The 13811-nt window shown below is 41.0% G+C and overlaps 1 protein-coding gene across 4 annotated transcripts in view; it reads right to left on the minus strand.

Moving 5' to 3' along the window:
- The window catches only part of kcnq4 (potassium voltage-gated channel, KQT-like subfamily, member 4), a 59272-nt gene that overhangs the window by 9709 nt on the left and 35752 nt on the right, over positions 1–13811 (minus strand). For 2 of the 4 annotated variants that reach the window (XM_085149609.1, XM_085149607.1), the window contains exons 2-11: positions 10911–11001; positions 9528–9654; positions 9043–9218; positions 7947–8072; positions 7106–7216; positions 6913–7008; positions 6714–6802; positions 5187–5312; positions 2110–2339; positions 1934–2030 (exon numbers count right to left, since the gene is read on the minus strand). In XM_085149609.1, coding sequence (XP_085005735.1) covers positions 1934–2030; positions 2110–2339; positions 5187–5312; positions 6714–6802; positions 6913–7008; positions 7106–7216; positions 7947–8072; positions 9043–9218; positions 9528–9645 — 1169 coding nt within the window. In that variant the 5' untranslated portion in view covers positions 9646–9654; positions 10911–11001. Of the gene's footprint in view, positions 1–1933; positions 2031–2109; positions 2340–4164; positions 4222–4797; positions 4819–5186; positions 5313–6713; positions 6803–6912; positions 7009–7105; positions 7217–7946; positions 8073–9042; positions 9219–9527; positions 9655–10910; positions 11002–13811 lie in introns of all 4 variants that reach the window. The other 2 variants (XM_085149610.1, XM_085149608.1) reach the window with 2 other exon arrangements.

Genomic DNA, 13811 nt, shown 5'->3' on the forward strand with positions numbered 1-13811 from the left:
TTGGTGTCATTGTTAAAATGACACAGCATCATCTGGATGCTTGTGTACTCTCTAATACATTTTTCCAGTCACGCCACCTCACACATGAATGAGTCGGGCCTGCTGAGACACAAGGTCACATGGAGGGAACTAACCCTGCCTGCAGGAGGGCCCAGTTACCTCTCCTAAGAGGACATTTTTACTCAGTCAGCTGAATCTGCGCACGCCAGCTCTTAAATAGAGGAGAGGCATGTTCACCTATTAATGAAGGCTGTGTACAATAGGAACCACCACTGGTAGGTGAGTGATCTTATCCAGTCCATAACTGGACGGACAGCAGCTCTGGCTTGTAGCTGAAAAGTATGATTTAATAGAGAAACTACACTCATGTAGAAAAGAAAGTACAACCTTGGTCAGTTCAAAGGTTTTACATATCAAAATATAAAAAAGTTGCATCGTGTCACTATTTACTCAACAAAGGCTAAGCCAAATACAGAAGCAGTATTTGTAAAACTAAACAAATCCATGATTCAGTAGCTTGTAGTTACCTTTGTCAACAATAAGTTGAAGTAATTGTTTTATCACTCTCTCACATCCCTGTGGAGCATTTCTGACCTGTTCTTCTTTACAGCATTGTTTCAGTTCATTAATGTTTGGATCCTTCATTTAAGCAAAACTCTGTTAAGGTTCCTCCACAGCTTTTCAATCAGGTTAAGGTCTGAGCTTTGACTCGACCAATGTGACATCTTGATTCTTTTCTTTTTCAGCCCTTCTGTTCTATATTTGCTGCTATGTTTGGGGATCATTGCCTTGTTGGATGACCCAATTTGGGCCCAGCTTCAGCTGTTGGACAAATGTCTTCACATTTGACTCTAGAATGCTTTGGTGTACAGAGGAGTTCATGGTCAACTCAATGCAAGGTGTTCATGTCCTATGGCTGCAAAACAAGCCCAAGTCATCACCCCTCCACCACCATGCTTGACAGTTTGTATGAGGTGTTGGTGCTGATATGCTGCAGGTGGTTTTTGTGCATTATAGCCAAACATCTCCACTTAAGTCTCATCTGTCCAAAGGAGATTTTCCAGAAGACTTCTTTTGTGTTCAAATACAGCTTTTCAAAAATAACCCATGCTGCCATGTTCGTTTCAGAGAGAGGAGGATTTTGTCCCAACAAGTTATATTAGTTTTCCACTTGTGAATATTCACAAGGTTAATCTGCAAATATGCAAAATGCCCAAACCTCTGTTTTCACAGAGGTCTGCACAGTTGCTGATGGTCAGTTAAGTCCATTCTTGCTGGTACTGGAAGCAGTAAGTGTGTTTCTGCATTCAGGTTAGGTTTTTTGCTAAATAAGTAACGAGACAGTGTAAAGATTTTTTTTTATTATATCCTGACTCCTAGACAGAGCTGAAAGATAGTTTACTTTCTTTGTCAAATGACTGTAGTTGACTTTATATTATTTTCTTTTATTAAATAGAGAATATTTTGATGTCTAATATCAACCTGCTAAAAGTGTCATCACTAAAACTTGGCTGTAGTGCGATGGAGACAAAGGAATCAACCATAAAGCTCAATATAAAAGACTATATTAAGTATGGTTTCAGTATTGAAATGATTATTTCAGTATCATTTTAGATGTTTCTAATTAAGTCACAAAAGGTCAAAAATACAACAATGGATCAGCAAATACAAGTTTTATACTTCAGCTTGGTCACTAAGAGAGGAGATGATTGAAGCATAAAGGAAATATTTGTAATAGAAGATATATTATCCAATAAAACTCCACAGTTAAAGCTTCTGCGACAAAATACAGATAAACTAGTGTTTGTTTTTGATGTCAAGTACAGAAATACAATTATAAAAATTAAGGAAGGACCTCCAAATGTTTATTTCACACTCACACAAAAAGAAAAAAACCTCAATTTCAGGAAGTACAGCTGATGGCAGGACTCACCTGACAGCTCGTATAAGCGTCTTCACTGCTGGGATCACCTCCTCCATTGTTACGTCACAGTATGGTTTGTCTTCCACGCTGTCCTCCCCGAGTCCCTCTATTAGTGCAGAGCAGCGGTGAGTTACTCAGACACATTTAAATGCAAAGAGAATAGAAAGTGTGTGTGGGCTGCTCACCATCAACAGGAGGACGCGGTTTGAGGCGCAGGGAGGTGCGGAAGCGTGTGCGGTCATTGAAGCTCCAGCTCTTTTGGACCTTTCCCGGGCTCGTGGCCTCGGGGACGTTCTCCTGGCTGGGAGAGCGGCGGACACCGGAGCTAGGGGGCAACGGCGAAGCCTTGTTCCGAATGGTTTGGGATGAACGGGAATTGTTCATCCTGATCCGATCCCGAAAGCCTATTTTACCGCTGACAGCGAAGTAGAAAGAGTTAAACATATGCAGGCACTGGTATTCATTTTGGATAAATGCAGTTTTGTCACTGATCGCAATGTCCATGCCTTTGACTTTACAGGTCACTACACCGTGTTATCCTGCGAGCTTAGGGAAGCGGGAGAAGGGCAGCCTGAGCTTGTTGGAAAGGAGTCTGTTAGTAATTGTGGAAGAACACCAAAAATGTGGCCTGTCTTTCTAAACAGTCATCACATATACAAACAGGCGAAGCAAGGAGACGGACAGACATTTATATTTTGTCTCAACGAAAGACAGACTAGCTGACTTATCACGGAGGCAGTGTCCAAATGCAGCACTCTGAATTGCTAGAAACTCATTCTGCCCTGAGGATTTGTTCATTTAATGTGCCTATCACAGCACCTGAATCAGCAAAATCAAAACCCGAAACCTGATTCAAGACTTGCACTAGTGCTGGGACGGCGGAAAAATGCTCCACCTACCATCAGAAAAGCTCTCTTAATCCGTTCAACAGAGTGTATAAGCATCAAAATATTGGCTTCAAAGTGCAGCCATTTAAAAGGTGTCTCATTAAGTGCTCTATACCATTCACCACAAGTCAGCCCCATACGTGAGGTCATCTCTTTACAGTAGAAAAGCTATTTAGCAGCCATTCTCTACGGATGATTGACTCCTAACACTGCTGTTATAGCATGCACTTGTAGTCCAACCCAACACTATGGCCACTCACATGTTCCTGTCACGGATCCATAAGGCAACACAAACATCATGCACCACGGAGCAATTGCAGCCAAGTCATTCGCTCAAGAATTTTGTTTTTTACGATGATATACTCTTTGTTTTGCATGTGTTACAAGGTAGCCGGCCATTTAAATGAAAATATAAACAGCTTGGGAGTGTTGTTGGGAACCGCATTTCATTCAAGCAATGAGAAATGCTTTGGTTAGAGTAGAAGAAACGGGGGAGGTAGAGTGAAAGGAGTTTGCATGCTGCTGGGAAAGGACGTAAAATGATTTGGATCCACTGAGGACCACGAACTTTACTGAATCTTTCCACAGCCATGCAGGAATATTGCATGCAATCAAAAGTATTTGAGCACTAAATAATACATTGTATGCAAACTAATATGACTAATATGAACAGGAAAGTGGAAAGCATGCTTAATCATTTAAGCAGTTTCTCCAAGAAGAGACTAAAAACTGAACCAACTAACTGAAATGAAAGCAGGAAGCAAAACTAGAGCATGACATTTATCAGACTTTTCAAAGAGTAAAAAGTCACTGATTTTTGAGGGAATACTCAATGTCCTCAAAATCCATGTGTTTAACTTGTCAGAGCTGTAAATCACTCACAACTTCTGCAGTGATTTTAACACATGGATTCGTCGCTTCTTTGCCAAAACAAAAACATTCAGCTCTACATTCTCCAGCAATTACAATAAAGAAGAACTTGGAGAAATTTCCTCATATTAAAACATAGGAGAGCATGTTTTTATAATAAAGGATTCACGCAAGCATTTGTGGACCAGAACGTAGTGACTGTTTGAAGTGTCACATGGCAGCTTGTTGATTGTTTAAAACAAAATGAAATGCTGTAGCATCAGCTAAGTCGTGCTACTTTAATTTAAGTGGTTATTGTTAAAAAAAAATTCACATCAGACTTTTTTTTTTTTCCATGAACGAAAATTTTAAATCACTGCACTGGCCCACAATCATTTGGGTGTTTCAGGCAAGGTAAGGAGGATGTGCCGTTAAAGGAGAATGCTAGGTATTGATCTGTGACAATTTAGCGTGCCCCGTGCACAGGCTTGTTGCCGTGGATACCTCTGCTTGCGGCCAGCGTGTATCCGGAAGAGACCCCGCTTTTTAGAAAGGAGTTGACTGGGGAGACACACAAGGCAGAGGGAGAGAGGAAGTGAGGGGAAGAGAGGAGTGGAAGAAGTGGGGGAGGATGGCGGAGAAGTTCTGGGACACAACCTGAGTACGTGTTGTTACCCGTGAGGATAAAACGCAGCAGAAGCAAGAAACGGAGAGAGGAGGGGTGAGGTGTAACATCTCAATAGTCCAAACAGCCTCTTCCCTTACCTTCAACTGGAAAATATATTTCTGAGAGGCAAGTTTGGATTACTGAGACACGCTCAGTTAGCAGTTAGGTGGGATCAGTTGGTGGGAAAGGGTCATGCCAGGGTAGAAGGTAATGCTTCACCTGAGTATATTCATCAAGACAGTCCATTAAACATCACGGTGGGACAGCAGCTCCTCAATAACGAGACAATCCTACCAACAAAACTTAATATTCAAAAACCTTAATGTGCTTCGCTCTCATGCATAACTCCACTGTTTACAAATTAGATAAACAACCCTGTGTTACTTTGGTTTGAGTTTATGCTAATGAATCTATCCCAGCTATGAATGCCCTTTACTCAACAAGCACATCTCATGACTTGGAGAACAAACCTGCATGGAACTTCTGCCTTCCTGAGAACAGATGGAGGATGGAGGATGGATGGCATGGAAAAGATACGATGGAAATAATAGGGGAAGAAAGATGAAGACAGGAAGAGGAAACTGGTGAGTGAACAGCAAGAGGTGGTGGAAATGGCAGGAGTATGCGCTAAAGCAGACAAAGATGCAGAGAAGCAGGAGGGCCTGCAACACAGTGGTCTCAGATCACATTAGTGAAGAACTGTTAGATAAAAGGCGTCCATGCAGAAAGCTCTGGAAGCAGCGTGTCTTTTGCGTGTGTACACCTGCTGAGTGTATTGTTCTGTGTCTTATTGCCTACAGTAGGACTATAGGCAGACTTTTGTCACCCTGCCTGGATGTACTGTGAGGCTGTTGCGTACCTGTCCCCCGACAGGTAGGGGGAGCTGTAGGGCCGCAGCCCAGACAGCAGCGTGTGGTAGGAGTTGTGGAGAACCTTCTTGGTGTTACGCTGTCTCTGGAGGTGACTGAACAGTAGCGTCAGTTCTCTGACACCCACGTGCACAAATAAACAAAAAACACATGAACAAATGAACAAAAAGGCAACAAATGGAGGAAAAACTAACAAAAAGGCCAAATCGATGGTCCAAACGCTCAAAAGAAGAGGGATACATGAAAGATCTAAGATGTAGAGTACTGTGCAAATGTCTTGAGCCAAAGCTGATTTGTTTATATTTTGCTATGAAAATGGGAAATAGGTGCACAGAGATATTAAAAACGCGTGCAAACATACATGGAAACACAAAATACTAGGGAAAAGGCAAGCTTTCTTATCGAGTCTTTAAGCAGTCTTCAGTAATATTTCTTCAGACTCCTTGAAGGACATTTAAAGCTCTTCTGTTGGCTACCTTTTGTTCGGTTCTTTGTCAGCATGATCAATAATGTTGATGTCTGGGCTCTGGGGAGACCAATCCATGACTGATAGTGTTTCTTTGTGTGTTTTTTATGCAGGTTTGCTTTCACTCAATAGGCAATGTGTTTGTGATCACTGCAATCCTGAAAAATGAAGCCGTTACAAATCAGATGATTTCCATATGGCACTACATCAGTGGGCTTTTTTGTGTTCATAATTCCATCAGTTTTGACACTTTTGATCCTCTGGCTTAAATGTAGCCCCCAAACCATGACAGAGGATTCAGCATGTTTCACACATGGCTGTTGACACTGTTCCACCTTTCTCCTGACCTCCATAAATTCTGACGATTCTAAACAAAATGCTAAATTTGAATTCATCCCTCCATCAGACTTGTTGCCTGATTTTTTTGCTTGAATGATTCGTAGGACAATGTTAAGTGGCTTAAGAAAATAAATAAATAAACAAACAAAGCATTCCTCTGATAATTGCCAGGTAACAAAACATAAAGAAATGAGGAGTAGTTCAAGACTTTGCACGGTACTGTACACGTGTGAAGAGTAAGAATCGGGCAGTGCAAGTCTGACTTAATTTAAACGTAAACAGATGCACGTGTCTCTTCATGTTTCTCAGGTTCCCCTCCTTTTAAGCAAATAAAAATTAGTCAAATTAATACATAAATGCAAAATGTAAGAAACCACTGCGTAGAAGAAAAATCTGAAAAAATAAACGAGGTGGCAGAAATCTTAAATAATAAATGGAGAGCAAATCAAAATCATTTCTGTCACTACAATCCTCAGTTTAACTGAGAGAGGGTTGCAGGTAGCAGACATGATGTGTGCAGCGATATGAACGCATGAGCAGAAACCAAACTACAAACTTCTCTACATGTTTCAGGATTTGCTTTTTGAGAAATGTTCTGATGCAACTCTCAAATCTCTGTCTGCCTTTACACTCCAACCAAACACGGCCAAAGGTGCCCGCAGATTTCTGATGGCTGAATCCACTCAGTGCTCAGCTTGGTAGGAGCGCCTACCTGAAAGAAGGCAACATGCTGTCGTAGAAGTACCAAGTAGCTGTTAGATAGGAGTGTTTGGCATCTGTTGAGTAGAGACGCCATGCAGCCTGAAGAAAAAAAACACAAAGCGATAAAAACAGTGAAGGTTAGCAGCCTGTGTGGTTTCCTGCTTGAGTGCGAATGAAACAGCTTTTGAGACTCTTGCTGTGGCCGTCACCTGTATCAGGTTTGCTGCAGGCATCCTCCTCTTCTCAAAGTGTTTCTGCCTGTGTTGCTCTTGAACCTTTAAGGCAAAGCCTGACCCCAAAATTCCCTGAGGGTCAAAGATCAAATTAATGTCAGGAGTGCAACTCGTGACTTTGGGCAATGCCGAAGGAGTCGCGAACTGTGAGTAAATATAGGAGACTTACAGCAGGCAGGGCAAAGAAAGAGACTCCCAGAAGAGCAAAGCCCGCAGCTAGGAGCCGTCCCTGCCACGTATGAGGGGTCTTGTCACCGTAGCCAATCGTAGTTAAAGTTATCTGAGTAGAGGAAGAAATACAGATCTCGAGCTCAAAATAGGAGAGGCCTAATAAATTACCAGTTTTCAAAAACTGCACTGACATGTTGCACTGTTTCTTTTAAAAAGAGCAAATTATTTCAAGCATATATTCACGAAGTTACTCCCACAATCAAAAGATCTGATATGAAAGTGCACTCATTTCTACCTGTGATTTGTGTCAATTTAAAAACCACAGCAATCTTTCATAAGATGTTTTGCAGTGACTAGAGGTCACAAGTTTTGTTAATTATGAAATCACTGTGAATTATCTCACGCTGAACCCTCCTCTAAGACTAAGAGTGAGAAGTTTAATAGAAGCTCTGTGGATCCACGCCAAAACTTAATAGGCTCTTCTTTTGCTCTTGCTCCATTGTGGAACTCAGCCTGGCAGATTTTTTGCAGTCTTGCTGACAATCAGACGGACAAAATGCACAGCTCACATACCTAAAGGTTTGTGAAATGCACATTCAGATAACACAACACAACAATCATTCACCTACAGCTGAGTCTTCTTTAAACAAACTGGCCAAAAACAAGACATTTACCACCTCCTGAATCTTAATTTATAGATCCCAGCGGTCCTGTGATATTTGCAAGCCCTCGATTATGTTTATGTCATCTGGGTATACTTGAGCATTTAAATCACAGATGATAAGATAAGGGATGTTTGCAAAGGGAGTCCATATATGGGCACAGTTAGCAATACTCACAGTCCCCCACCAGAGGGAGTCTGCATAAGTGTTGAAGTCTGAGTTGATGTCTTTCTCTGCCAGGTAGACGAGGAAGGAGGCAAAGATCAGGACCAGGAAACCTATGTACCAGGCTGTGATCAACTCCTGTGAGACAGACAGTGGTATTAGTCACACCTGTCAGCAGCATCACAATCCACCACAGTCTCTGCTGTATCTCTATTATCATTATGGGCTAAAATCTCATCATAATCACATTTGGCTTCCACTTTGACTTTGCTGCTCTGACAGCTGATGCATCAATTCATCACTATTATCATCATGACAACCGTATATATACGTGTTCTCCAACCGAATGCTGGGTGACAGGCGATGAAGTCAGCACAACAAGGTAACAGCTAATTTGCCAGAAATGAGCAGCGAGTTTGATGTTTGAGGCCAGTGAATGTAATCAAACAACGGCTGGTCATCCATTAGAGTCACAAGATATTCCTTAACGCTGAAAGCTATTGAGATATTTATCCCATTAGTTCCCATCATGTCATCGCGGGCCTTTTAATGGCAGCCCTCAGCCTCCTCTCTGCTCTTATAATAATCCATAATGCTGCAAGTGGCTAGTGTGTGTTAGCTTACTTTTCATTTTCAGTGTACAACTTAATCAATGAAATGTTATTGCTTAAACATAAACCAGATAAACAGTGTTTACATGGCAGAACATGTGTATGATGAGTTTGGACAACGTACACCACCACAGTGGATTTTAAATCAAACAGTCACCATGCCACTGAAGTGCAAACTTTCACCTTTACTTGAAAGTTTTTACCAAAGTAAATGATTGTTTTTAATATGCAGATTAAATTTTGCATTTAGTGACTGAAGTGTAGATCCCAGGGGCATCATTGAAATGTTTCCTCCTTGCTTGTTCGTGAGTTTCTCCACCTCCAGTTTTGACTCCAGTAACTGAAAAGCTGCTCTGTTGTGCTGAAATTAAGAAACTGATTTGGCCATTGTTTGATTTGAAAAACTCTTATTTAAGCTACTTTTGAAAATCTTACTTTGTGTCACCGTCCAAAAACATAGGGACCTAACTGCATATTTATCAGCCTGTCATTCCCACCTTGCTGTGAGCATACACCACGGAGCCCAGAAGTTTCCAGGTGCCTCCTCGTCGGTCCATGCGTACCATACGCAAAATCTGAAGAAAACGCATGCTGCGCAGGGCGGACGTAGCAAAGATGTTGCCCTGCGTGCCTGCTGCAATCACTCCCAGTGACGCCACAAACACAATGAAGTCTAGAGAGAAGATGTTCACATCATGACAAAGAAAGAAACAGCATCCGAGGGATACTTTTATATGAATACATTAATAGTTTCACATATTTTCCAGCGACGCGGCGCAGGCTTATTCCAGTGTTACATAATGTAGCTATTATAGAGGCAATTCCCATAAGAGGAGAAACATCCCTTACAGGCTCCTTCTGTGAATTATGAAATTTCACCCCCTCTTAATGCCATAAATGTCAGTGGTTCCAACTTTAAGCTGCTTTTTCAGCACCAAATCAGTAGAAAACAGGTGGAAAACACAAATAAACACACTCTAACCTATGACACAAAAAGGCTTCCTGGCAAATTTCAGTCGTCCTTTCCATCCTCGGTATCTGCAGCAACATCCGGCTGCCCAAACCCTGATGAAGTACTCCAAGCCAAACACCACGATCATGACAAATTCCTGCAAGCGACACACACAGAGTGAAAGAAGGGTCAGTTATGTTTGTTCAACTAATCATCATTTTACAGGGTTCCCATTAAATTGTTAAACCAGTGTCACGCTCACTAACTGCCTCCCAAACAGAGCTGTCTATTTTATTCAAAGTAGCAATCTGGTGTTTATGTGCCCAACGCCTATTGTATAGTTGTATAGTATATAGTATATAGTTGCCAGTGATCCATTTTGGATCATGGTTATGTTCAGCTTGTGTTGTAGCCACACGCTAAACGCCTTTTTCGGAAAAAGGACCATGTTACCTTTCAAGTGAACTCAACACAGCCTCTGTGTTGAGAGACCACAATGAAAAAAAAAGGAAAAATATCAGTGCTGTGGAAAGGATCATGGTAACATGAAAAGTACACAATATGTCACACTGCATGTGATGAACATCTAGCTGGGAAGTATATTTTACTTTTTTTTTTTACAGTAACACATGAACTAATGTGAATCTTCATAACATGATTTACATTCCCTGCACTCTGTTTATTTAACCTTTCCCATGATATCATTTTAAAGGTCTTAGCAGAGAGAGAAAAACCGTAGCCTGGGACATTCGTGTCATATGTTCAGTTTCTAAACTGAAAATTTAACAGCTTTAGAGTTCTGACTCAAGTCAAACCATTTTCCACGCGTCTTTCCTGCTTTCAGGTTTCTAGACCGTGCAGACAGTTTATAATGCGCTGAACCAATCTGTCATTAGAGCAAATGTTCATGTAAGTAAAATCCACTAATGGGTGATTGTCTGCTAATGGCCAGGTGATTGATCGAAAGAGTGAAGGGAGGGAACGTGGAAGTGAAGAGTACTACCATTAAATAACACGTTACGAAGCGCAAGGTGGGAAGAGAGAGGGGAAAAAGGTGGCTGAGAGAGGACGAGTCAGGTTAGGAAGGAGGAAAAGGGTGTCCATTACCTTTCACTAAAGCAGCTGAAGTACAGAGGAAGAGAGGGGATTAAGGGATAGCTATTAGGATTAGTGCATCATGTCTGTGATTTCCTGCGCAGTCAACAACACCTGAATCCTCCCACCTGCTTACATGGCTATCTGCGCCGCTAACGGTGAAGAAAAGCACATACGCAAGCATGCATGGATGGACTGCAGCAAGTGAGACGGCATGCATGCAAGGACAGCGTGTGACGATGTGCACTGGATCTGCCATAAATGTGTTTGTATAAGTATAAATAAGAGGGCAAACTAGAGGGAAGAAAGGGGTCCTACCAGGATGAAGAGACCTTGGTTTGCAGCTTTCTGGTGTTCGGGGATGGTGGAGAACACAGACAGCACTAAGCAGCTGAACACCAGAAGAAAACTGAAACACACACAAAAACACACCAGTTACACACACAGTTCATTACATATATTGTTTAGTCTCTGCATGATTAACCACAAACACAAAAAATTACTGCACACAAAGCAGGAAAACACTTGCTGATCTGTAACACAATGCAAACGGTCATATTCAGTGAGTAGGACAAAAATCAATCATGGAACCAAGTTTGTTTGTTTTTTGCATAAATTGTCAGGCCATTCAACTGCCACCTTATTACGTACCCTGATTTAACTGTTCATTATTGCAAATATCTAATGAGCAGCAATTGCAGCAACTCTGTGCACAACCGTCTCTAGGGTTTACTGACAATAGTTTGAAGAAGAGAAAATATCCAATGAGCAGCAGTTCTCTGAGTGAAAAAAAAAACCTTGTTGATGTCAGAGGTCAGAGGAAAAGGGGCAGACTGCTTTGACAGGAAGGCAACAGTAACTAAAGATATACAGAACATCTCTAAATACACAGATTAGCTAGAGCAGCAGAAGACTGCACCCAGTGCTGGGAGCTAAGAACAGGAAACTGAGGTTACAATTTGCATGGACTCAAAATATCCCCCTGGCAAGTGAGTATATAAAAGTTATAAATTTTATTTTATTTTCATATTTAATTATAATTCTATTTTTATTATCAAAAAATAAAAATGTGTTCCACACACAAGCCAGAAACTATTTCATTCTGTTGTGAAACATCCTGAATAACTCTGCGAACGATCAATGAAATCAATAAAACAGCTAAAGATAAATCAGAAGACAAGAAAAACAGCACCAATCACTTGATCTTCTGAGTGTGGTTTGTGTATCAGAAGTACTGCTTATTCCTGCCATAAACCTTTATTGTGACATGCTAATGATATTTTAGTCTCGCTCTCCACTCGCAGCACAAAACAAGCCAAATTTATACAATAACGTTCCTACCACACACGATTCAAACATCAGGTAAAGTTTTTAGGGTTGAGTATCTTGGTCAAGGACAAGTTGACTTGAGGAATGCAGGAACCACAGATTGAACCACCGATCTTCCAATTAGTGAAAAAACAACTCTGCTTCCTGCCACACTAAGTTAAGTGTGGCTCGCCCCATTAAGTTTTTGGGGCGAACGTGGTTCAGGGGTTTGGGAAGCGCATCTTGTAACCGGAAGGTTGCCGGTTCAATCCCCAGCTCTGTCTGTCCTGGTCATTGTGTCCTTGGGCAAGACACTTCACCCTACCACCTACTGGTATTGGCCAGAGGGGCTGATGGTGTGATGGTGCAGCCTCGCTTCTGTCACAGTGGCTACAACTGTGGTTTGCCTTCACTAGTGTGTGTATGTGAGAGTGAATGTAAAGTGCTTTGGGTGTCTAGAAAAGTGCTATATAAATGCAATCCATTATTATTATTATTTTACTGGGTGACAGTATTGTCAGGCAGTAAGATTCCACATATAACATCACAGTTATATATATATAATCATATATAATCATCAGGAATATATATATGATTATATAATATAATAAAAATTCAGCAGGGTTGGTCTCATGGCACATGGATAATATAATAATTATTATTATTATTATTATGGATAAAATAATAAAATAAATAATCTAAAATAATCTTTTAGATTAGGACAATAGATCTTTTAAATTAGAAATGTCCCTTTCTTAAGCAAATGGAAACCTGCGGTTCAGCTAGGAAAAAAAACTTCGCCCCACAGAAGTAATGGCCACTTGAGCTGAAGAACTCCCCTGAAATTAAACACAACATAAATTCTGACTGATTCTGTCTCATGCTTAAGCTGCTCTCATCTTAATATAAACATTTAAATTTTTTTCAGTGTCTCTGCAGATGTGGGAAGTCAGAATTTCCATCATTAAGTTCAGGACAACTGTTAGGGAACATTTTAAAATGCCGAATCTATTATCACGGTAAAGTTCTCACATGCAGACATTAGCTGTTAACAACAAAATATTTGATGCCATTCAACAACATTTTCACTACGCACAGGGCATCAACTCTAATTTCATGTTATTGTGTTTCTGGAATTGCGTGGGGCCTAAAAGAGGAAAACACTGGCACTACTGTACCTCGCTGTCCCACTTAACAGGTGGAAAAGGTTATTGTTAGATTCAGTGTAAGTGTTGACAGTGCAATTAAAGGAGGCTCAGCATGGTGATATGTTAGAAAATAATGTTTCTTTTTATTTTCATTATCCGTTAATGACGTTATTGTTTTTATATATATATAATTGGTTCCTCAAGAGAGCTACAATGAATTTATTTAATCCCATATTCTCAGTGAGAGGAGGATTAAAAACTAACCGTCAGACAATCACAAGAACTTCATTACCCACACCGAGATTACCTCAACAATGGTAAGATTATCACAGATCACCCCAATAGCGTGATGGAGCCCAGCTGCTTTGCTTTTGGCTTTAACTACATACTGCAACTCTGCAGCTCCACAACATGATCCACAGCACAATAACAGTGAACATGGAAGGACCATTTGAGAACAAAGTGGGTAAAAGATACAGCAAAAAAGAGCTGAGAGAAATGAACAAATACACAACCTCTCCCTGGCTGCCCTTTGTGCCATTTGAAATCTAGAACAACAAGGCAGGATTATCCAGGTGGCAGCTGCTGGTCCAGCTGGTCAACATGTCACAGCCCAAAGTTAGAGAACACTTGCTGGACTCCAAACCAGTTCTCAAAGCCTCGCACAATGGTGCCGTTTATCTTCAGTAATACGATCAACAAGTCTCTAACTGGGCTAATGTGTGAGAAATGAAATGCATTTAAAGCGTTTGCATTTAAAAGC

This window comes from Neolamprologus multifasciatus, chromosome 22 (genome assembly GCF_963576455.1).
Source record: "Neolamprologus multifasciatus chromosome 22, fNeoMul1.2, whole genome shotgun sequence".
NCBI classification, from domain to species: domain Eukaryota; kingdom Metazoa; phylum Chordata; class Actinopteri; order Cichliformes; family Cichlidae; genus Neolamprologus; species Neolamprologus multifasciatus.